The following is a 25946-nucleotide window of genomic DNA, read 5'->3' as shown; positions in this document are numbered from 1 at the left end:
GCCCCATGTCAATATCCATGTTTAAAAGGTTTATACAAAAATACAAACCTCTGAGTTACTTTAAAAAATAAGTGTTTGAATAAAGCATTAACTGAACTTCAAAACCAATTCCTTCTCAGTTTTGGGCAACATATTTTGAGAGGTGCCATTTAAAGTGGTAATTACTGACAGCAGAAATCTGGAGTTTTCCATTTTCTGTCATATTCCTCAGGAAATTGAATTAAACTTTACATAATTTTCTTCTGATTGAGATATCCTACCTTGCATGTCAAAGACCTAGTACAAGGTTTCCTGGTTTCCACATCTATGACACCACAGTATATATCAGGATCAAATTCTCTCTCTGTCAAAGGTACACAGTATTGAAAAGTTATCAAAAGACATTGTGAAATACTAACATCTATTTTCATTATAAAAATTAACCAGACTGGAATCTGTTTTCAAATGTACCAATAAAACTGCACAATAAAATTGCACACAATATTGTCTACATTCTCAGCAAGCTTATGGTGTGCTGAGATACAGATCTCAAGTCTACAAACAGAACAGAGACATTCACAGCTATAAGGGACCCTGAAGGAGTAGATCCTACATTTTAGGATTAGAGTACACCACCAATATGAAGTGTGACAAATGATGGTTTTTTGGGTGTTGAGAACTCTTCTACCATTCCACTAACGCTCAAAGTTACTGCGCTTAGAAAGTGTAAAGGTTGGACAGGGTTTCCATTTTTTAAGGTGCTAGTCATTCCATTTGCTATGTACATTTTGGACCTTCCATACAGAAAGAAGGAAAGGAAAATACTTAAAGATAGTAATTCAATGTAATTTTATAACTGTAAGAACTGACAGGCCTTAGAGGTCTGTATGGTTTCTGAAAGCAATATCCACATTTCAAGTTGTTTGTGTTCTTTAAGAGTATGTCCAATTATAGATTTAAATTCTAACATATAAACCATATATAATTACAAGTTAATGTTATAAAAGTGCTTAATTTACTTCTGAAGCTTATTTCTATATATTCTGTGTATGTGTTTCTATAGATACACTACTAAGAGAAATACAGGAAATAATAATTGAAAAAAATTACCTGACAATCTTTTATGTAAAAATTTCCTATTATTTGTATTTTCTTCAGGTTTCTTTTCCAAAAACGGAGGCACAGAGAGAAGACCTTTACCATTCAGTATCTGTCCAGGGGAAGGCAAGGGTGGCTTTGGTATTGAGGGACAATTAAGGCCAGTCTTTATTGAGGAACTCACAGTAGTAGAACAAGTTGGACCAACAGCAGCTTTCAGTTGGGCACCATCTATCTTTGGATGAATCTTTTCCACTTTGACAGATGGAGTCATACTATTATTTATGGAAAAAAGGGGGAAGAAATTGAAAATTACAGTCATAAATTATAAATGTACTTAATATGTTATTACTCAACACTACTCCAATCTATGCACAATGCAAATGGAGGCCTTCCTCCTTTATTCACAGATTTTTTGTTCTTATCTTTGTTTTCACTTTTTTTACCATGTCCGTAATCTCTTCTGACCGCTTTTCCTCATTTTCTTGTAAGTATTTCAGTGAGTCAGAGAATTCAGAAACAGTTGCTTGGATTCACAAATAAACCTATTACCAAAGCAACTGGAATGAGCCAGCTGTGTCCAGTGAGAAATGCCCTGTTCTGTGACAGTAAATTATATTATCAGTTGTGTAATCTCATGTGTGCAGGTCAAAACTCACCTGAATCAGAGCTAGAGCCCCCTTATGATCAAAGTGTGCACAACAGATTGAAGAATTAAGGGCCTCTAATAAAATGGCTTGTATTTATAGTGATTTAAGATGCAGTTTTGCAAGAATTCTTGTTCAACATAGTCATGTTATATCATGACATATATATCATAATGTATATAACATGATCATGTTATAATCTTAGACTAGGCTGCTGGAAAAGATCTGGAGAAGTTTAAAGTGATTTCATACAAACTCCTCTGAAACACAAAGGAAATTCTACTGATACAGCAGTGTCTATGCAAGCAATAACATTTAGTTCTTTGTCAAAAGGCATACTCACATTTTATCATGGGGAACTTTGCTATGCTGTACCGAATGCATTAACCTGTTGTTTCCGCTCATCTGCAGCTTGTCTTTGGGCGATTTCAACACCTTGGAATTTGATGATGATGCACTAGTACCTCCACTGGATGAACGATTGCTCCCACTTCCACAGCTACCTTTGTTTTTTGAAGGGAAGGATGAAATGAGGGAAAATACTGAAGAGGAGGGAGGAGTCAAAGGTGGCTTGCTGGAGGAGCTGTGTCTTCTTTCTGAAAAGGAGGAAGAAAAAGGGATTTTAAGCTCCCACACAGAAACAATTCTCAAATATTTCATGTTGTCATTTACTCCATTAACATTTTTCCTTTATTAGCTTGGGAGGTCCCCTGCCACACACAAAGCATAGAGAATTCAAGCCTCACTGCAATCCAGGAGGTTCCACTCAATGCTGGTCCCCAGCCGGTTATGGGAGTCTCTTTTAACTTTGGGAGCTACATGCCTCAGCCACTAAAGCCTGGCTTTTAATAATGCTCCCCACTTTCCATCTTAAAGAACAAGAAAGTGAGAATGAAACCTAGACCTCAGACACACAAAGCAGAGAGACAGACCCCTATCCTCCAGCCAAACAAGCTTAAACGTACTTCCTCAAAGGATAACAATTTGTCTCCTAACGGTCAATATTATACTCTAGCCAATGTTTTAACTTTGACTTCACAACAACCTTTTGGTATGGTCTACTAGACCTTCAGTGTGAGAACACCCCTGAGAACAATACCTGAAGTACTGACTACAGTGGATTTTGGGGTGTTGTGGTGGTTGCTTTTTGTTTGCTTTGTTTTCCTCTTATAATTCCACAGGATTTCTATTTCTTCTAAAAAAAAAATAAATCTGAACATCTGAATCGAGAGTGGTCAGGTTTGTGTTGGCAAATAAATTATTTAATGTTAGGACATTAATATATTGCTAGCATCAATTCAGTTAAAATATTAACGTAATTGCAATGAATTAAATCAAATCTATAAAGTATATAATTACTTGATGCATTTAATGTTATTAATTACTGTATTTGTTATTACTGTAATTATATAAAAATGTAGCTCTATAGAACAATGAATTCCCAGTCACAGCTCCAGGGAGCCCCCAGCTCTGCCTACACATGGACATGTTAAATGACCTTTTGCTCAACAGATACTTGGGCACCTGTGCTTCCTCGATGATCTCTGTAATCAACACCTGCTTAAGAGATATCTCGTAATCAAGTATATGCAAACCACAGATCTAAGTGAGACTCAAGAATTAGCTGGTCCATCAGGGGAGTAGAAATGCACCTTTCACCTCAACAGCAATAACACCTCTTCCTCAGCCAAGTGATGTTAAAGGTGCCCAAATCCACCACTCATCAATCCCAGGATCAGCTTACAGATTTTGACTTTAATTTCAGCAAACTATGAAAGAAGCAGGCTACTCATGAAGTTGCAACTACTTCAAGAGTGAAAGTAAAGTTCAGTGCAACCTGTATGGAAAGCTGTAACACTCTTGAAAACATAAATTAATACATCCATCTTCTGCTTATATGACCTATTTTCATGTTATGAGCAAGCTGGTCTATAGTGGAAGGTGTCAGGGTTTGGAACTAGATGACATTTAAAGTCCCTTCCAACCCAAACCATTCTATAATTTTATCTTCCCTGCTATCCTCAATACAGCAAACACTCAGATGATGACCCACAAGGACTCCATTTATAGCTGGAAGCCACCAAACAAGTCAGCACCAACCCTGCACCAGTGTCATGAGGCACATCACCTGCAAGCAAGACTAATGAGGTGCAACAGCAAGAACCAGGGGGAAAAAAGTCAAACCACTCCAGCAGTGCAAGAGGAAGACATAGGAATCTTAACATCTATCAACCTTCTTGCAGAGGTGGGGAAGTAATGTTTTAAATATGTTCATTAGTTATGGGAGCGGAAGGAAGCATAAGAGCTCTGACTGGAGTAGGAAACTGCAGTCAAGAAGCAACTCAGAGACTGAACCATATGATGTGTTTCTCTGTTTAACTGCACAATGGGTGCACCCTAACAAACTTTCTGCAAGAGAGTCATCAGTTCTTAATTAGTGTTAACCAAAAAGCTCTGAGAGGTCATGTGAAATGACTGACAGAAATAAAATCACTGCATTTATGCATCACCCATGTCAAGAAACAACTACTTTAAAATGATAGTGTTCAGAAATAGTTATCTGTGATACTCAAAAGTTATCTACTTAGGTTTCTAGAACCACATGCCATTAAAGGGTTTGTAAGTGAAGTATGTTAGCACACTGACGTTCTAGTAAATGGCTGTGCTTTTAATATGAGGTACTGCTTATTGCCAAATGTCTTTTTATAGTAGTGGCAAGAATCCCTGAGCAGCTTTGATAAGTTACTATTTGAGGGCCATTAGTTCAAGCAATGCTACACCCTGTGAGATTATTCTGTGAGATAATGAGAGGAATTGCTCAATTCTCTTCCACCTTCGGTATATTTAGAAAATTCAAAGCCCAAGTTCTTACCACAGTTACAAATAATCTCAATCCAGTGGATGACTAATGCAATCATTGGGAGGTAAATGTGGCTTTTTTTAAGGAAGAGAGGGTGTTACTTCCTTGACAGATGAGAAGGGACTAGAGTAAGACTGGTATCTCCTTGCATCCCATCATGAGCAATAAACTAGACAAAATATTCATCTCAGCTATTAATCCAAGTGATATGAACACTTCTTTCTGGCAGCTTCAACTGCTACTGTTCTGGTACTGAACTGAGATGTTACTGACTACTGTTTGCATGAACATTTCATAGCACTAGTCTCAAACAAGTGAGTTAATACCAAAATAAAGTGTTTTAAACTGCTGCTAACGAAAAAAACCCAAACCAAACAAAACAGAGAGAATTTCTATTCTACAGCCAGATACACAATTTGGAACACACACAATTTCTGAAAGAGATGTTCTAAGTCTGTGAAACCTTCAATCACTCCTTCTGCACATAACCATGACCTGTGTAGTTTATCAACAAAAGGAAAAGACTTTTCAGCTCATTTGTCATAACCTGCCTGGATGTGTTTCAAGTTGACTTACGTACAGGTGGAGCTGCTACTGGGATTTGTTTCGGTCTTTTTATAAACTTCATGTTCTCAAGTGAAATCTGCTCAAGGTCTCTTTTGTACAGCATCTGAAGACTACTGGTGCCTCGCCTTATTGCAGAAAGCTAATAGTTTTGAAACCAGATGTGTTAGCATGGCAATCTTGATCTGATGAATATATTTATTGACAGACATAGTCTTTTAATGAAAAAATTACTACACAAACTGTCACTGAATAACAAAGACCACCATGCTTATTATGCTAAGCATATTATAATGATAAATTCTACTAATCATCTGCCAATCTAATACAGTTCCCATTTCCCATTAACTCTGAGTCAGCCTGAAAACATTAAAAGATATAATTATCTTCAGGTGTTCAGTTTTCATATTTTACAAGTTAACACTCATGTCCTTTAATAATATTTCTTGAGAGAAAAACAACTTTTTGAAGTCATGATTGCTTCTGCAACACATCAAAGTGATATTTAAAATACTGCACCTATGGAACACGGTTCTAAACTCTAAAATTTCAGGCAGGATTTTGTCATTGGTTTTGGTGTTTTGTTTCTTTAAATATCAGAAAGATCTAAGTTTTGGCTATGGAAAAAGAACTGGGAAACCTTTGTTTATCCCATAGCCCTGGGTAGAACCTGACTTAAAATGAAAGCTGCATTCAATGCTAAACCTTACCAGACAAATTTCTCCCCTTAAGTATCTTTGCATTTATGTCACATCTTTGTGATCCTAAGTAGAAGGCCTGTATGGAAAGTTAGAAAGCTATGAGGAGAGATGGCATCACAGCAAAGGTTGCCTCTGCTTGGTGACCAGGATATGTGTCATCTACCAATTTTGACAAATACAGCAAAGAGGTTTTGTGCTATTAGACAAGAATTAAATACGCATACTGCCAAAGAACACAAAGCTTCCTGATAAAATGGATATTGATAATGCAAATCTCAAGAGCTTTTAAAAAATACAAAGTTAAACAGCTTCACTTGGCCCTTAGTCTGGCTGCCAGTTTTCTTGGGTTTAAAATCTTATTTTCCATTGTGTATTTGCTACTAAACTTACACCAATTTCTGACAAAATGCTAAAAAGTAACCTGGAAGGTGAACAAAAACAAGGGGAAAGAAAAACAGGAACACTTCTTACCATGTTTGGCTACTACTACTTGTTTTTCCATCAATGAATAAACACTTGGACTTACCGTGATTAATAACTTCATTTATTTTATTAAAATGAAAAGATATGCTTTTATAGGGAAAAATATTCTGTTTTTCATAAAATGCTACTTTCTTTGCTGTATGCTTAACAACAACATCAAAAAAAGAGTAATAATACTCTAAACAGTCCTCCCAAGTCTACACTTAGTTCCCAAAATGTAGGAAGTGTTTTGTGTTGTTCATTCTGTCTGGGCATCAATTAATAGCTTTAGGCAGCAAATACAAGATGTACAGATCAAATTTCATAAACCCTTGGGGTTTTTATACTCACTTCTTACGTAAGTACTGGGCAAAAAGTCAAACTGACCTGTGTCAGTGCGCGCAAAGCCGTTGTTACAACTGAAGCACACCCGAACACATGGGTTTAGTTCAGTGAAATATGGAGCAACTTCAGTTAGCAGTCAGAAAAATGGCTTGAACATAGGTTTAGCCTGAGTGTGTAATTCAAGAGTATAGAATTAGATGTGTATACTGAAACAAAGCATAATGATAATTTTATGTTGAAGAAACTATTCTTTCATACCTCTGTCTCACCTAAGCATGATAAAAGTGCAATTGAAAGCAAACTGATTTTTCTCCATCTCCTGCTGCTTGACTTGTCATTTGAGAAATTTAGTGCAGCCACATTAAGACAAACATCTTTCACCTGAGGATATCATCTGTTTTCTGTCAATATGACTATTATATTCCTAGAGTAATTGTGGAGAGCAAATTAACTTGATCTAATTTCTCCAGAAAGATCAGATCCGTGGCCTGACAGGAGAGCAGGGACACTGCTGTTGGAGGGGCATTTCACCAGAGCACCAGACCTTACTCAGCAAGCAACTAAAATCCTTTTTGTGGCTCTAACTCAAATGATCATGTTGGGCTCTGACCCACCATGACACAGGAATAAGAAAAACATTAGATCCATGAGGATTTCACAGGGGAAACCTGGGAGCTAAATCAGTCATGAGCATAGCAGGCAAATTACTCTTCCTTTGATGCCTCCCTGGCAGCCGAAGCTGCTTGGGAACAATCGCCTGTGTGGGATCTTGATCTGCGGCTCACTCACTTATTGCTGCTTCATTATCCGGCTCTAATCACAGGGGCTAGATACCAAGGATTCTGCCTTAATCTTCCACTGATGTCCCTTTAATCACCCCATCAATTCTGTTTGCACTGTAAATCAGGATGAGGTCACTCCACCTTCAAATGTGCAGTGTTTAAACATATGCTGAGCAGAACAGACAGCATCCAAACGAAGCTGTATTCTTCACTCCAGTAAAGAAAGTTACAGAAAAGAATATTTATAGAGTCCAAGCTATCAGTACGACAGACTGCCAAGGCTTGACTGGCACCAGTACAATCTGTCATGTCTCTAGAAAGAATTCTTCTATTTCATAAAAAAACCCCACACTGTTTTGCAACTGGCAGCTGATATTACTGTTTACCACTCAGTGTTAGCAAAACCACAAAGAGAATCCGACGGATAGTCATGTATGCTTACAGCACTTCATTCACAGAAAAACAGCAGGTTAGCAGAAGAGAAAGGAAAATAGAGTGTATCATTTATATCACAGCATACCAAATGCAAGTGAGGGTAGCACATACAAAAGCATTATGTTGCTTTATGTATTTACATCAATTGCCACCATAGCCTTTACTTGACTAGAGTTCTTCTGTATTATACATAAATAGCAATAGGTATAAATAATTTATCTATTTAGGGTTTTATAGCATCTTTTATGCATATAACTATGCCAAGTAAGCAGTACCGATGCAACCTTATGTCCTGCACTTCCTCACTTTAAAAATACCCGGCACAACTGCAGTAGCAAATATTTCTATTGCCTGTGTAGATACCATCACGTAAACAGACAGTTAAGCTACTTAAAATGTGTCTCTTCTCAAATATCTATTAAAATACAATACCTCAGCAATTTGAAGAGTATATTTTAAACCCCAGATTCCTCCTCTGTAAGTTGGTATGTTAACAGGTTTGCTTTGCCTAGCAGAGATTTAAACATGCTGGTTTATGTATGTATTTTACATTACACCTTCACCACATATGTGCTACAGTATTATTCAAAGATAGCCTTACATTTACACTGAGATGGTTAATACCCAAGAGGTTAAAACAGGACAAAAAGTTAAAGTCATACACTAGGCAAAAACATAACTATAGAGATCAATGATGTTTTAAATTCCCTATAAAATGTTCTTTCACATTAAAAGAATTCATGGAGGCTTCGGCTTAGTAAGGGCCATAAAACATTTACCCTCACCCACAATGAGAACTTAGAAAATGACCTTCCTCTCAGAAAATCTTTTGTTGAAGCCAAAAGACAAATAAAGCCAATACATCAAGACCTTTCTAATTGCTGACTGGGTAAGCTCCAAAGTTATTTGTCAGTTCCTAGGACACTTTTACTTCTCACATGAGGGCTGTATCACCACTAAGCTTTATATGTCTGTCATCTGTTTTCTGCATCCTTGTTTAAATGACACCGTTGGTGCATCTAATTCCCACTCTGCTGTCCACTGCTCCTCATCCTAGCAAAGGTTCCACTGTTGCAGGTACAAATTCCTGCACCATTCCCTTGTCATTCACCTCCAAAACACACACTACAAGCTTCCTAAAAGGCATAAAATACACTGGATAAAAGAGTATGAAAAAGGAGTATAAAATCTGGCTTTGCTTTAAGTAGGGTGCACTAATCTATTATGAAAACTCATAATTACAGAGAAAAAAAATAAAGATATGCTTTGGTTACAAATGCTCAATTCAGAACCCTAAGCTCTCATATATACAAATATTTGGATTTCAGTGTAACATTCACGTTCCAAACCCCCCCCATAGTAATTCACACTGGTTTAAGACATGTAAAGGAAACATATCTGGGTGTTTATGATGGCCCAGTACACTTAAAAGTCACTGATCATTTTGAATTATGTGTTTGTAGTAGCTATTTTAACTAAAAGTTTCATGTAACCTATTTCTGTCAGTGCAGAAGTGTGAGACTGACAGATTTTAGGCTCAACTCTCAGTTTAGTTTGTTTTTAAAAGCAGGTTTACCAAAGCACTTAACACAGGAATTGAAAGTCAGGTTAGGAATTGGAAAACATACTGGCTCTGGTCTTTGCCAGCCTCACGGCACTGCATTAGGTGTCCTGATTGAACAACCTGACGCTTCCCACCATTTAATTTTGAATATTTGCAAATTATTTACTCAACTCCCAAGAGGTGTTATGAATGTTAGTTAACCACATCTCTCTGATAGAAACAGAAGGCAAATGTTAGCTTTTGCTATTATTTTGTTCACTTCACTACAGCAGTTACAGAGAAGCACCAGTTACTTTTAAGAATGTTAAAGCAGTTACTCGACTTCTGATTTCTAAGTATGTGTGTTTATTATTTTCCTAGAGATTTACTTTCAAGAACTAAAATGCACTCCCAAGTGATCACTGTGCAAAATATGTTAGATAAAGGAGCATGAAACTCCATGTAAGCAGGGTCACAGTTTTGTTTCCACCATTGAAAAAACACAGGGAATAAAAAAAACTTTGTTTCCATCAGTACAATTGTGAATTCCAACTTCAATACTATAAAATTCTATTTCAAAAAGGAGACGATTCTGTACCTATGACTTAGGGTATTTAAACAATGCTTTTAAAACTGGTACACCTACAGTGTGACCAAGAGGGTGCTGTAATTCTCCAATAGCACAACACTAACTGGACAGGAATGTCCATTTCCACCATGGTAACTGCTGCAAGATGGCCCCAAACCAAAACCACCTCTCCTGATCTCCAAGATTACCACCACAGAAAGGAGTAAATTGCAGTTATTAAGAATATAGCAAACAAACCAGAAACACTAAAATGTATTTAAATAAACAACCTTCAAGTTCATCCCCTTCTCCCACTGCTGCCTCCCCACAAGTCCATGTTACTAAAGCTACTTTTCCCATTTTTCCACATTGATTACTAATCCTTTCAAACCCCCTTGTATTCAGTGCACCTGAGCAGTTCTGTAATCAATTTCCACAGATTTAAAATTCCTTTTTAAAACACACAGGGTTTGCCTCTGAGAGATGTAAAACACCCTTTGAAGTACCAACCAATACATACTGTCACCCCAAGCCTGCAGACAGACTAGGATTTTGCTGCATCGTGCAGCTCCCTCATGCAGTGGCAAACTGGAATTAGGGATGCTCCCACTGGGTTGGTTTCAGCTACTCAGAGCCCTCTGGAGACCAGTCAAACTCTTGAGAGCAATGTGGGAAAACTGATAGAGGCTGGACATTAAATTATTCATATAGCAGAATCACAAGCTTAATGGAGACATGACCAATGGAAGTCCCTCTTCATCACCTAGAAAAGGATGTTTTCCCCATCCCTCTCTTTACTCAGGTAAACCCAAGCACAAGGGCTTTAACATCTCAAAAAGACAGACATAATATCCAAGACCAAACTTCTGGTACACTTTCCTGTCCAACATGCCAAGTGATGGAGGAAAGGACAGATTTCTCACCAGGGAACAGGCTCTGGCCCTTTAGGTCAGTAGCTGTCTTGTAAATCTGTCAAGCACTGGCATATAAATATTGCAGAGTTATTATGGAAGGACAGTAGAGTGTCTTAGATGGTAATCAGGCCATAGAGAGATTACAACGTCCACATTATGAGCACTAATTTCTGCATAGCCTTTGGATGACACGACAGTACCTGCGCTGCATGATTAAAAAGCAGATACTGAATAAATTATTCTTTTGCTATTAAAAAATACAATTATTTGGAATAAGCTTTAGAAAAAGCCACAGTGATAATAAACAAAAGCATCAAATACAACAAAGTTAAGCAGTACAGATGCACAGCATACTGAGAAGCAGTGTGGGTCAGCTTCCTCAAAAATGCATTGGAAAACTTCTGTCTCATATATGCTTACTCTGAATGACATTAAGGAAAAGCTTCAGTTTTCCAAAGCAAGCCTAAGGCAAATTAAAAGTAATAATAAAAAAGGAAACCATTACTCCAAAGTTTCATTAAAAGTTGAGCAAACAGAAACTTAACGGACAACAGTGTGTGGAAAGCATGGGAGTAAAGAACTAAGTGAATAACCATCACCTAATTTCTCATTTTCTCTCTCTTTCTGCCTATTATCTACCCAGAAATCAGGTTTACACCTTTATCACCATGTTCTTCCCCTTCAGCATCAAAAATATTCCTTACATCCAGAGGGACCTTGACATGCTTGTAAGGTGGGCTGATGCCAACCTTATGAGGCTTAACCATGCCAAGCGCAAGGTCCTACACCTGGGTCGGAGCAATCCCAGGCACAGCTACAGGTTGGGCAGAGAAGAGATTCAGAGCAGCCCAGCAGAGAAGGACTTGGGGGTGTTGGTCCATGAGAAAATGAACATGAGCCAGCTTCAGCGTGCACTCGCAGCCCAGAAAGGATGATCAGGACTGGAGCACCTCCCAGATGAAGATAGGCTGAGAAAGTTGGCGCTGTTCAGCCTGGAGAAGCTGTGTGGAGACCTCATAGCAGCCTTCCGGTGTCTGAAGGGGGCCTATAGGGATGCTGGAGAGGGACTTTTCGCTAGGGACTGTAGTGATAGGACAAGGGGTAATGGGTTAAAACTTAAACAGGGGGAAGTTTAGATTGGATATAAGGAGGAAGTTCTTTACTGTAAGGGTGGTGAGGCACTGGAATGGGTTGCCCAGGGAAGTTGTGAATGCTCCATCACTGGCAGTGTTCAAGGCCAGGTTGGACAGAGCCTTGGGCGACCTGGTTTAGTGTGAGGTGTCCCTGCCCATGGCAGGGGGGTTGGAACTTGATGATCTTAAGGTCCTTTCCAACCCTAACTATTCTATGATTCTATGATTCTACATGACCTTAGCACATAATATCATAATATTGTGTCATGCATTCGGATGAGTCCACATATCCCAATGCCTGCCCAGCTTCTAGTCATGCCACAGTCAGGAACCAAAATATGAAGTGGGTTATGGGCTAACAGATAAACTTCTGGAGATGGGTATAAAAAACAAGGCCTTGAAATGGAAAGTTCTCCATATGAAAGAGATCAAGAAGAGTGAATTGACTTTGCTTTTAGCCAGGGAATAAGAGGAAGTATCACTGCATATACACAAAAATAGCAGCGTCAGCTAAGTAAATCACATCCTTTGATTCTGTCATTAAGAAAATACAGGGTCAAAAGACACTGAGCACAAACATTTTCCTTATATGCTGTACAACTACCTAGTGATGGATATCCACTGTCACACGATACAAAAGCTCTATAAGATTAACAAAATAAAATAAACATGCACATGGCTACTCAGAACTAGCAACTACAACAGCCCTTCCTCTTCCCTGAGGTGCTACTGCTCATAGTGAAAACACTGATGGAGCCGAGTTGGAAGCTCCTATTGTTGTCTCTAACGTTATCCATCTCTCACCTCTGTTCCTGTATGTACAGCACTGACCATGCACACCCTACGGATGTGACAACTCGGGTGCTTCCCCACAACAAACAGGATGAAAGTGTTTCTGGGCCTCTACACCAATGGGTAGTGCCCACTTCAAGGAAAACGTCGTGGAGAAATGAAGGGATCCAGGCTGGGCAACACCCCATCTTCTGTTCTGAGGTTTTAAACACAAGATCTTTAACTTCGTCAGAATGGAAAGGAAAGATAGGAAGCAAACCTGTGGTCAGGTGAAGGCCAGTATTTTTAAAGGATGTTTCAAGAGCTGAACAACTTTCCAAAACCATGAAATTTCTTGGAACATAAATACTCAAATTTGCCACACAAATGGAAAATGGAGAATAAATAATTTGGTTTCTTGTTTTAAGTCAGATCCTTACATTATTTTACCTTGATTTAACATTTCTAGGCATTAGTCATTTTTCAACTATAAAATAGGATCACAACAGCTTATTTCACTAGCACTCATCAATCAGAATAGGTGTGAAACAAGTTTCGTGTTTAAACACACTGACCACATTAACTATATCCTAATTAAAATTTTACCGCAGCATTAGCACAGCAAAGTATCACAGAAATCACAAATACAGTCAAACGAGGGCATGAAGCTACTGTGCTTGCATAATAATGTCTTTCAAATTAGATAACCAAGCCTTTGCACATTTCACTTTGAGAGAATGGAGCAATGCTGTAATTAGGATGTGCTAAGATGTTTGTGCAAGTTTAACACTTTAAATAAGAACACAACTGCACCTGACATATCCAGTCTGTGTCTGCATTTCCCACCTCCTCCCAAGCAGAGATATAACAGCATAGACCATCCTGCTCAGAGCTAGTCATCCACAGAGCCATAACAAGGAATGTATTTGCCCTCTGATTTATAAATTACACGGGTGAGCACACTCAGGAAAACAAGCTAAAACAAACACAGTCTTAATAGTTTATTTAATTAACACTTTGACTAACAGCTGCCAATTTAACCTAGACGAATTAACCTAGACAGGATTGCAATAGGCCCTGAAGGCTTTATTGCTATTTTCTGCTTCTGAACTTCCCATCAGAGCTTTGCCTTTAGTGCGCTTTTGGGGATATCTGAGTTTCTTTAGAGAGCCCGTGGTCAGGTACTCATACACCCTGCCCTGCAGCTCCAGAGAGAGCCTGGCAGGGTCTGCACAGAGCAGAGCTCACCCTCACTGGGTTGTCCCCATCTGCAGGGAACACGCCGCTCGCCTGTTCTTGGAGCAGGGCCAGGGTGTGACGGTGACATTTCAGAAGGGCTCAACGGGCTGCTTGCAGCGCTTTATCCCTCGCTGTGAGACTGATTATCCACAGGGAGCCCTGTCGAGGCCCCACGACACCTGCAGGCAATGCTGTGGTCCACACCGACCACCGTGCACTGAGGCTGTGGCTCCAGGCTGGTGGCAAAGTGCTGTCCCCAGCCTTCTGGCCAGGCTCAGCTTCACCAACGGTGGGCATTATTGCCACAGAGGTGGCATCGGCACCAGGGATGTACAGTCACGGTGGCAGGCTGCATGGATGCTGTTATGAAGGAAGGCTCCCTTCAGCCTTCTTCTCAGCCTGGAGAAGAGAATGCTGCAGGGAGACCTTGTAAAATTCTTCAAGTACCTAGAGAGGGCCTACAAAAAATCTGGAGAGGGGCTTTTGACAAGGGCCCATAGGGACAAGACAAGGGGAAATGGCTTTAAAGCTTTAGCTGACAGAGGGGAGATTTAGATTAGACATTAGGAAGAAGTTCATTACTGTGAAGGTGCTGAGGCGCTGGCACAGGGTGCCCAGAGAAGCTGTGGCTGCCCCATCCCTGGCAGTGCTCAAGGCCAGGTTGGATGGGGCTTGGAGCAACCTGCTCTAGTGGAAGGTGTCCCTGCCTGTGGCAGGGGATATGACACTATATGACCTTTAGGTCCTTTTCAACCCAAACCATTCCATGATTCTATGATCAACTACAAGCAACATGCAGGGGGTTGGAACTGGATGAGCTTCAAGGTCCCTTCCAACCCGATTCTCCAGCAGCAAAAATTCACTCCAGTATTTACTATCCTGAATTTCCAGATAGGTCTCGACAACCTAAATTTCCAGATTCTGAGGTCTGAACGTCAAAGATTGATTTCCAGCCAAAGCCAGTGCATAGATACTAAAATCTAATTTTTACTAAATTTCTGGGCCATTTCCTTAGTAATCACTCATAAAAATTACAGTGAATCTGCTGACAGAAAATATGGGAAGAAACAGCTTGTGGCCTGCTCTTGTTTTAAATTACCATAATCAAAGCTGATTTCTCTGGTCTTTCCTCACTTATCGAATTACACCAAAGTTCACTTTTAAAACCAAGCAAATCACTTTTTCACTAAAACAAAGTAAGCCAAGAGAAAAGGCAGCTGGCATGTACAAACACCTTTATGTGTCAGTATCAGTGTGCTAGCATATTACTTCCATTAAGAAGGGTTAAAAGGCAGCAGGGAGCACCATTTCATTAGATTAGGGTTTGTTTGGGATGTTTTTTTCTCTTTTTAAAGGAACATGCAGAAACCCTAAGACTACTGCTCCCATTAACAAGCTTAGAAATGAACACTAAATGCTAAACAACAAATACTAAATACTAACTTTTCCCATGTCTATGCACTCAGAGTATGAGACAGAAACCAGCTCCTCTTTTGCTCTTAATTTCAAGTTGACACCTCATGTCACCTACCCATTAATTGTGAAGGACAACTCAGGAAAACGAAGACATTTCCTTGGATTATGCTGGTTTTAAAACATGTCTCCTTCCATAGCTAAAATTAGTACCAGAGGCATGCATGCTTTTGAAGGAATTTGTTTCTATTGTACACTCTTCTACTTGACAGCCGTAATTAAGGCTGGGTTAAATCTCCATCATATTTTAGTGGTTCACAAAATCCCTGACCTTAAACTACTACGTGGGGAACCAGCACTGATGTACTTGTCTTCTTAAAAACTACAATTTATCCTTGTACAGTCTCTGATTTGGCTTAACCTCATTTGAGGACCAAGAGGGCAAGTAACTTCTATTTTGTTGCTTGTTCCACAAATAAACTGACCAAGATCAGGCAATTTAATTCCCAAGTGGAACAATACAGAACTCTGTCTTCCTTCTGAGTGAGGACAAAGAACCCAACTGCTAAGAAACCCCAACAGCTGGGCATCAAGGCAGGAGCTGGAATGGAAGGGAGAGGCATGACAGTACATTCACATGGGGAGAAACAACAGCCCACGGGAAGGCACACAATAGCAGAGAGAGAATGCAATGGGATTTTATGCTTGCTTATAACAGAAGCGTACATGCCAACTGCCTCAACAACAAATGTGAGTTTGTTTTTATTTACTGTTTCCCAATGACTAAAGTCTAAGTAAGTCCATACAGTAAATACTTACCGAGTTTCACTGTGCACATGCCACAGTGCAATCACATGCTGCAAGTGTACTCTGACGAACGCAAGAGTAATTTTACTTAACGTGGTGAAAACAACCCACTACAGAAGGCGATGAAATTCCAAAATTCTTTTCCTGGTATAAGTATTGCAAAAGGTTTTATTTTCTATTAACACTAACTGAAGTCATTAAAAATAATTCCCCCAAAGCACCACCAACATTAGAGAATATAAACATACTATCAATTAATACCTGAGTTCAGAACCCTAAAATCAGCCTTGCAAGCTGTGAGGATCCTTTGTGCAGATCCATACACAAAGGGACATACACCTGCACACACACTGCTCTCTCCCTTCTCTAGCATCAGCGCAGCACAGGCAGGCAGAAGGGAGAGCAGCAGTTCAATGTGAATCACTGCAGAGAACATAATTTCCAGGTCTTTAGTGTTGCAAGATCATCCAAGAAGGTCAACTGGACTCGGGCTGAAACCACTGCAATGTGAGAAAGTTTGCTTTCTGCTGCTCAAGATAAGGTGAAGAACAGCATCCACCCCCTCCTGTTCTCACTGAACACAGATAACATGAAAAGATATTTACATGATTTGTGATGCTATCACTATGCACACACATGCAGGAGCTCCCTGATATGAATGAGTATTGCAGAATGTTAAAAAATGCCTCAAAAAATGAGAAATTCTACAACCTGAAGTATTTTGCACATTTTGCATTGCCAAGAAAATTGCTTTTAAGAATGGCTAGAGCATTTCTGATATTTTACTTACATTATATTTTCTTGCCTGGCTTTGTGGAGTGAGATAAATACAGCTCTACCATGTCTGCTACCACTTGACTACATTTTAGTGTTCTATATTTTGAAATTGGGTTAATTTTAAGACAAATGAAGAGCTGTATTTGAGGTGGTGCAGCCTCCTGCCCCCTGCTGAGAGAGGTCCCAGAGATACTGGGGTTTATCATTAGCATTAAAATCAGCATTAAAACAGTAAAGGTGAGACCTTTCAAGTGCTTTTATAGAAGGAAGATCTTCACTGGTCAGTCATCATATGCACACTCCATCTTAGCTGTGCCATGATATGTCTGATTAATCTGGCAGCCAAAGAAACAAAACCCAACCAAAAACCCTAAACCAAACCAAGGGGGCAGGAAGAGAGCCAGGAACAAAACACGACACAAGACATAAAGCTATCTATGTACACAGGGCAGGAGGTGTTGCAACAGGAGGGTGCGCAATGGCAAAACACACAGGAGAAAACCACAGACGACCAGGCTTCATTATCTGCAGTGCACATGAAACAACTCATTTATCTTTTCCCAAAATTCAGCAATCTCAGGCACCAGTTGCACAATCACTTTAAGCTCGCTGGTGCGAGCTAATACTGCCACAGCAGGTCCCTGCCCTCTCCCCCAATCCCAACTGCTCCCTTCAAGCCTTCCCACCATCTGCTTGCTCCCTAACAAAGAGCAAACCCATCAGCTCACAGACCTGACAGTCTCATAAAACCAACTAACAGAGCTAGGAGAAGCAAGGATTAAAGTGTGACTTGATCCCAGGGAATGGGCTGGAGGCCTAAGCAACTGGGGAGGGCAAAAAACTGGGTTGTGAGCTGCAGTCGTCATTACTTTGCCAGTTCCTGGAAGTTTTGGGGGGTACATGACAAAAAAGTTCAGACTCCCATGGAATTTCATCTGCTTGATATCAACACTGCATAAGCTGGGCTTGCTTACACTGCAGCTTGCTTATGTTTACATCTAGTACTGCCTAAAACAATTTTGTTGTAAATATTTTGTTTTAAAGAGATTGTTTGGTTACTGGCTACTATTATTATTCTTCCTGGAAGGAAGAGAATGATGGGCCATGAGCCAACACCAAACTTCTTAAAGTTGATCAACTGAGAACTCCAGTGTAGTTAGTTAGAAAAATTACTTGGCTGATACAGTGGCTGCACAGAAAGAACTCCACCATGTGCTACGTGACACCACGAAACCAGCCTTAGTGAAAGGAACAGCAAAATCATACAGAAAGTAGCACTACAAACTTGATTGTAAGGCCTTGTATGCCTTTCCTCCTCTCCCCAAAGCTGGAAACAAGTGCTCCAAAGTACCATCATGAATGAAATACCCAGAACCTCCAGAAGCATGGGACAATGGATTTTGCAATCAGTGGATTTTTCTCTCCAGCAGCTCCCACTTTGGAGAGCATGTTACATGCTACAGAAAACACAAATGTATCAGGCAAGATTTCTGGTTTTGGTGTTTCCTTTTCTTTTCCAAGTGGGCATGCTTGGAAGTTCCTCAGGTTTTAGAGGAGTGAAGCGAGTCCAAATTCAAACAAGTACAGAGGAACAACTTGTCAGACTTGTTGGTGCACAGCCAAGTGACAGCATTTTATGCCTCAGTATCAACTCCACTTACACAATGTGCTTGTTTATACCAGAAATATGATAAATAACTGCTATGCATATAGCACGTGTGCACACAGAGAGGGAAGGCTTCTATAGAGACTTATGCTATTTTCAGGGAATGAAACCAGGAAAAGACATTTAGTACGTTAGATTTCAAGTGTCCAACCACAGCTATTGTGGACCACTGCCACCTAGACAACTGGGACAGGGCAGAGGAAACAGCAAGCAGCCCAGGAGCTAATATGGGCTTTCAGCACATCCTAACTATATGCCAAGCCTTCATCCTCCCTCGGTATGTTCTTGTGAGCACAGAAAAATGTGATGAGTGTGGTCCTAAAGGTCAGCAACCACCCTAAACACTGACTGAGCCTATGGAGAGCTGAGCTAAGACAGGAACTGGCCACCACGAAATACAAGTAACACTAGCTGTCACTCTCATTCTGCAAAGAGCAAGATGCAAGCATCAAGCTTTGCAATACTACTCACATATATAAGTTTATATAATCTCTAAATCAGAGGTATTTTTAGAAGCTGGCTGGTGGATAGCTTTGTGACCCACATGATGACCTTTGGGCAGAGGACAGGGCACTACAAGGGGAGGGGAGCGAACTGTGGCTGTTTAGAAACCTCTCCTTAGACCTTAGAGGCCAGGAGAGGGCCCACGTGGCATGCTTCCAGGCACATACATGGTTACATGTGGTTCGTCACAGGCTGTAAGCCAAAATGAAACTGAAGAAAGCGAGCGCTTGCTAGTCCCATGCCAATGATGAGAATGGCCAGAGACTTAAAGAGTACTATAAGGTTTCTCATTATGATCCAGAAAAGTGAGAGAGATTAAACAGTTACTTCACTAAGACCACACTGACACAGCAGAACACCAAAATGCTTAGCCTATGAACTCAAAGGAAGACTTCAGCCACATAGTAGCAAAGCAGATGCAGCCAATTTTCCTCTTAGCAAGGAGAGGAGCCATGAATTCCACATGAATATTTACAGACAATAATGAACAGCTCTTAAAACTATCAAAGTATATCACACAAAACTTCTGCTCAAATCCAACTCTACAAATAACCCACAAACAAGTTTTCAGGCTCAAAGGTGGAAGGGCACACTGAAAAAAGTACATACACCTTCTACCTAATGCACAGAATTACCTGCAACCCAGATACTAGGGCTTTTTCCAACCACAAGACATGACAAACAGGTTCTTTGCAACTGGCACGGTCACACATAGAGGACACATAGCACAATACAACTGCCTGGCAGAGGAAGAAAATCCTATGGGGTAAAAACATAAGGAGGTGACCTGGCTAGAAGAGGAGGCTTCCTTTCAAAAGCTACTCTATATAGAATTGTGAGTTAAAGATTTTCTGACCAACTTGCCAAACAACAAAGAAAAAAAAAATCAGTTGTGTAGGAACAGCTTCAACTCTCCAGGAGCCTGGTCTAATTGCATCCTTTACAAAGCAGTGTAAAGAGTGAGAGTTTCACACCAACATGGGCAATTTGTTCTCAGGTGAACAGAGAACAGAAAAGAGGACAAGAATCACTGGGTGATGGCTGTCCAACCTGTGGAAACAAAATGCAATTGCAGTCTTTGTGTTCAGCAGCACTCTCAGACACTACAGAACTTGTATTAGCAGCAGAACAGGTGACGTTTATCAGGAATCTGCATGTTAAGCCACACTGATGGCTTTTTCTTCTACATCATTTTGCTGTTATTCAAAGGATTAGCCTGTTGCCCCTGTTGCATGACAACTGGAGGAACATCTACATAAATTATAGAGTAAAAATACTGATTTTCTATACAAGCACTATTATGTTTTCGTTTCATCAATAGTAGATAATAGGGTTTGGAAGTATTTTGGCTGTTACTGCCCGAGGTAGCTAATGATGGTCTATTTAGTTAATTATACTTTCATGGACTTAAATGAAATTTCACCTTATATTTATCTATTTCTGCTTGTTATTTTCTACACTATAAAAAGTAGTTTACCTGTGTTTTCAGATTTCACACTGTTACGGAGCTTGTACAAAGCTGAGTACTGCAATAGCTAATCCAAGACTGCTATTGAAAAGCTGTTTGTTACAGGTGGACATGACATTTGGGAATCTGAATTGACTTCAAGGCCTTTTACATTACTTTGATGTAATTAATTAGTGTTAATCTGAATTAAGCCTAACGACTAGCTTAAAAAAATGGCATTAGGTGTGCTCTTCTGAATTTCAGCCTGCAATTATCATTTTAACTTATTAGGTAAAACAGATTGACTGCTATTCATCAATAAACGTGCAGGTTTCAGTGTATACAAAGTGTTACACACTCCCTCTTCTGGGAATACCTAAAAAAGAGTTTCTAGGCTGTACGTGTATCATATGTTAGATTTTAAATGTATTATATTGCCTGGAAGAAGAGCAAAGCAAGCAGTATCATGTCAATACCAGCAAGTTTGGTTTCAAAAAGCCTGCAAATTGGTTACCAAAAATGAGTAAACAACAGGTGAAAATTACTTGACATAATGCCTATATAAACTAGGTAGCAGCTACCTTGCAGCCATGCCTAAAACCAAAATGCTATTGATTTCTTTCATTTGCCAAGAATAATATTGTCTCAAGTTCTTCCCCAAAATGCAACACTCACCTTCCTGCCTGGTTACCCTTTGGTGCCCTATTGCTGTAGGTGACAATACAGCTTTCAGAATACTGCCTACTTTTCCTGAGGCAGCAGATGGAGAAGCTCCTACAAAACACTGCTTTTATGTAGGTCCAGCCTGGGTAACTTTCCTCCAGCTAGTACAGTACCTCATTTTCTCTCTACTTGTAGGGAACTGGTGGGCATTCCCCTCACTGCAAACACCACTGAAAGCTACACATACATCCTACTTTCTAAGAAAGATAACATTTTGAGCACAGAAAATGAGAATTTAAAAATAAACTTAAGCAAAAGACAGTAGAAGGAATGTACATAAGTAAAACAAAAAGTAAGATGACTTATTAATAAGTGCATATGCATGCATATAACCATCTCTTTTCTTTATGGTGAGTGCCTAGTAAAGCCAGGAGAGGCATCTCAAGTAGGACACACTGTTGTTCTCCCCACCAAAACATGCAAAATCCAAGAATGCCAGGATGTTACACAAACCACACTAACAGCACAGCTGCCAAAACACAGAGAGGAAAAACTAGTGGAAAAAAACCCTTGTGTTTGTTTTGCCCTCTTTAACGTCTCCTTTCTTTCACTTCCCCCCCACCCCTGCTATTAGAGAGTCACAAAATTAGCACCGTATCTACTTCATTCTGCAAGGTCATTTTCTCCTACCTTCCTTATTTAGTTTCTCCCTTACTGTCTTCATCTTTTTTTATATGTCTTTTACTTAAGTTCTTTGTTTTACATTTCCCTTTTTAGCTATTCCCCCGCGTCCTCTCTTTCCCCTCTTCGGACACACACACACACCCAGACTGCAAACCACTTAATTCTAGCTGTGCTGAGCCAGCCGTGCCAAAGCTGCTGTGCTGCTGCCGGGTGCTGCACAGCTCTGTGCTGGGAGCAGTGGTATCCTGGCAAATGAAGCCATGGAAGTCATGGTCACTGACGAGATTTCCTATCTGACCTTCATATCTGTTTTGCAGAGGAAGAGAGACCATGCGCAAATCTTCTCTCTTCCAAATGCAGCAGTTGTTGGAGAGTCGGGTGGTGAGATGAGAGAGTACAGTCTGTGCAACTTGAAACTATGTCCTTCCATGAAGAGAAAAACTAGGAAAACAAAACAGGCAAAAAGCAACCCAAACTTTTTTCTTTGTCACAGTTCAATACTCAACATGGTTTTATAAGCTTCTCAGAATACTTCTCCCTGGAATCCAAAAGCACCATGGTATTCATCTGAGGCTTGCAGCTCTTAGAATAATCTAGAGAGTTCATGCAAACTCATCGTTCTCCCCCAAAAAACAAATTAGCAAGTGCTTATAATTAATCTGCATGTGGCTGGCTTTTGAAATTAAACTACTTCTAACCCCACTCTTCAACACAGAGCTCTGACATTCTCAACTCTCCTCCACAACAGCAGAAATCCTGCCCTTTTCTACTCCAATTCAGGCTTCTTCCACCTCCCCAGCTCCTAAACAGGTTGCAGCTTCATTCTTCTGCACTCAGCTTTGGGCTACATGCCAAACCCTGCATGCCCATGGCCTGCCCTCACGCTGTGTGCCACCTCCTCTGGCAGGACTCCAGCACGAAGGAGTGGCTTAGGCATTAGAAAGAGCCCTTTTAGCCGTGAAGGAAACCTTCCAAGGATGAGAGGCACATAAGCTGATGTGGAACGGCCTTCCTTGAACCTCCAGAAAATCTGAAATTATGGTTATGAGAGCTGTGTTCTGCTCCACGTGCCATTTCATCACTCAAAACGAGTTCTGAATGATGAAACTTCAGATTGACTTTTAGATTGGTTAACTCTCTCACTGTCAATCACTTTTAATTGCAGACCTGGTGCAACTATCCCAGCTGGCTTCTTCCAAAGGGAAGCTGTAGCCAAATACACTCCACAGATACTTTTCATGAGAACTATTTGTTCTCTTCAGATCTTACTCCATTTCTATTGATCAACATACTCACTTTTCTCCCTCTTGCTGAACAGCTATTTCAGTAAGCGACAGTGAACATAGCACCGCTTCCTCTTTTCCCACAAAGACAAATATCTTTGTTTTTCTTTCTTTCCACTTGTTCTTCCCTGTCAATGTTTACCTTGAAAAGGGAGCAGTCAGTCCCAGTCTCTAAAATACCTAGCAAGGAGATCACTATAAAAGAGCAGGGCTTTCATGGAACCCTTGTATGTTGAGGCTTGTTTTAAATACTTTAACATTTGGGTAAGAACAGAATTAACATTCTCAGTAATAAATCACAAGGATTTCTGCATCTATGGCAGAACAGCATGAAATTCAATTGACATTAACCACAGGGAAGGGAAAAACACACCAAAGCACTTTAAGTTAGCATTTTAGCATATACAGTGCATGCAACATGAGTTACATGGTAAGTGTAAATGGTAAACTGAATGATAAATTTCCTCTTTAATTCTGAAGCTGACCACCACCTTTTTGTTAGCTGATACTCAAAACTGCTTTATGTCTTCAACAGAGCTTGACAAATCCATGTACTCACGAAAAGGAGGCAGTTTTCCTAGAAAACTACCATCAGCTTCTCAAAGAGCCTCTCTATGGTTGCAGGTAATAAAACAAGCACAACAGCCATTACACTTACAAAAATAACCTTCGGCATACGAACTGTTTGCCATGTTACAATTAACTGCAGCACCTGACTTCAGCACTCCTTAAAATCTGCATGGCACACTTAGTATTCAGCTAATGGCTTTGAGGTACACATTTCAAAGCCTGAAATACATATATTTTATATATATATATATATGTGTGTGTATATATATATTATAAACACACATTCTTTCTTTCCAGGTGGTAATGCTTTCTTATTTACCGATGCATCACTTAAAAATAACTAAATAACCAGCTGAAATGGGGTTTTTCTTGCTGTTTCTGAAATGAATCCTGTGCTGACCTCTGAGCCCATTCCCTTCTGGGAATATGCCAAGATGAGTCTTGCAAAAGCACAGCATTTCACATAACTCTGCCAAGAAATTAAACTACTTGTTGCTGAACCAGAGACTAAGATCCAACTGCTGGAATCTGGACTGTGCAAACTACTGAAAGAGGACTGGGTATTTAAACAGAAGTTGCTGAAGCTGCCAGTGATAATTTGTTAAATCATATATATTAACTCAAGCCATAATATGCCAAAAGCCACCTGCACAAGTTTGGCAATATGCTTGGCAGATTACTCCAGCACATCTGTGGCACACCATGTAATATGCAAGTTTTCTTTTTGGTTAGACGACTACAAAAGATCACTGATACCCAAGAAAATTCTTATGATTTGTATAAAATGTTCCCATCCTGCTTTAAAAAGACATTAGCAAACAGTGGATACTTGATTACTGAAACAAACTGCTTGCTGCCAAAATTATACAGGCTATAATGAGGGTTTATCCTTCACAAAATGTGGATGAGCTGAGGTAACCTCCTATGAGGGGAAAACAACCCCAACAACTAAAAACACCAACCCCCATCCTGAGGTCCAATGGCTTTGGAACAAGATTCAGTACATTCCTCTCTTTACTTATCTGCTTCAAATGTTGCCTTGTACAGATATTTTATCTTTGACTTTAGAATCAAATGAGAGTGTTTAACATGGATTGCAAACAAGCAACATCTGCACAACTGTGAAAAATACAACTTTAAACTATGAAATACTGACGTCAGGTTTTGCAGAACCACTGGCTGCTGCCAAATTTGAGGTAACAGAAAGAGGGTAGGAGAAATTTATATTTGATTCACAGTACGTCAGAAGAACCCAAATATGTAACAGTGAGGGGTTCCAATACTTAAATAACACAATATAGCATCCAAAACACAACAGCATATTGGCAGGGATAGTTAACAGATCATTTATCCCAATTAAAAACATAAATATCACATGTTCTCTCCAAACCCAAGCACTTAACACCAACACCAACACCAAAATAAACCCCCCCTTATGACTAGCCAAGTAGTAAACCTGCTAACTAAAGGTGGGTGCGAGAACTGGCTGGGAGAGGAAGGAGCATGGTTATACAATTAGATGAAGGAGATCACAAGAGACCTTACACTGACTTGCAGAATGGACCCAAGTAAGTTACACAAGTGAGCATCTCTGGCTCTACCACTAGGATCTGTCCTGTGAGTCTCACCAGACTGAGTATAATGTGTGATGATCTGCTCTATCCAATATCCAGACCTCCTAGAAATCACACAAGGTGGGCTAATCTGTATCCTGCTTCTGAATCCTGTGCTTGAGGTTGAAAGGTGCACTGATCAGAAACTGAAACACTTGAGCAATTCCCCACCAGCTCACAGAGTAGTAGCCAGCAAAGCTCACAGTAGCTGCACACCTTTGCCACTGCATGCCAAACCTATGGAAGTTAAAACACCAGACATAGCTTTTTAATGACTCAACAGCCCAACACACTATTATCATCTCTTTCCAACACGTACTGTATTAATGGCTTTCACAATCACTACATGACTCACATGTACTCTCAGTTTAAGTTTTACAGGTAGCCTTCAGTATTACTGCTGAGAGTTTAACCCCATTTTGTATTCACAGAAAACAAAGTACAGAGGAAACAGGGAACTGGAAAAAAAAAACCCTAG

General features: G+C 39.9%; 1 protein-coding gene across 6 annotated transcripts in view; it reads right to left on the bottom strand.

Annotated features, from left to right (window-relative positions):
• Positions 1–25946, bottom strand: part of ATXN7 (ataxin 7) — an 82111-nt gene that overhangs the window by 5926 nt on the left and 50239 nt on the right. For 5 of the 6 annotated variants that reach the window (XM_057397356.1, XM_057397357.1, XM_057397354.1 and 2 more), the window contains 3 exons: positions 2068–2320; positions 1090–1352; positions 261–343 (listed from right to left, as the gene is read on the bottom strand). In XM_057397356.1, the coding sequence (XP_057253339.1) occupies positions 261–343; positions 1090–1352; positions 2068–2320 (599 nt within the window). Of the gene's footprint in view, positions 1–260; positions 344–1089; positions 1353–2067; positions 2321–22300; positions 23790–25946 lie in introns of those variants that run through there. The other variant, XM_057397359.1, reaches the window with a different exon arrangement.

This window comes from Pezoporus wallicus, unplaced genomic scaffold (genome assembly GCF_028554395.1).
Source record: "Pezoporus wallicus isolate ANWC-B61680 ecotype Strahan unplaced genomic scaffold, APGP_CSIRO_Pwel_v1 contig_8714, whole genome shotgun sequence".
In the NCBI taxonomy this organism is placed as follows: Eukaryota; Metazoa; Chordata; class Aves; order Psittaciformes; family Psittacidae; genus Pezoporus; species Pezoporus wallicus.
Note: the sequence above shows the minus strand (reverse complement) of the source record. Positions and strands in the feature narration are given on the sequence as shown.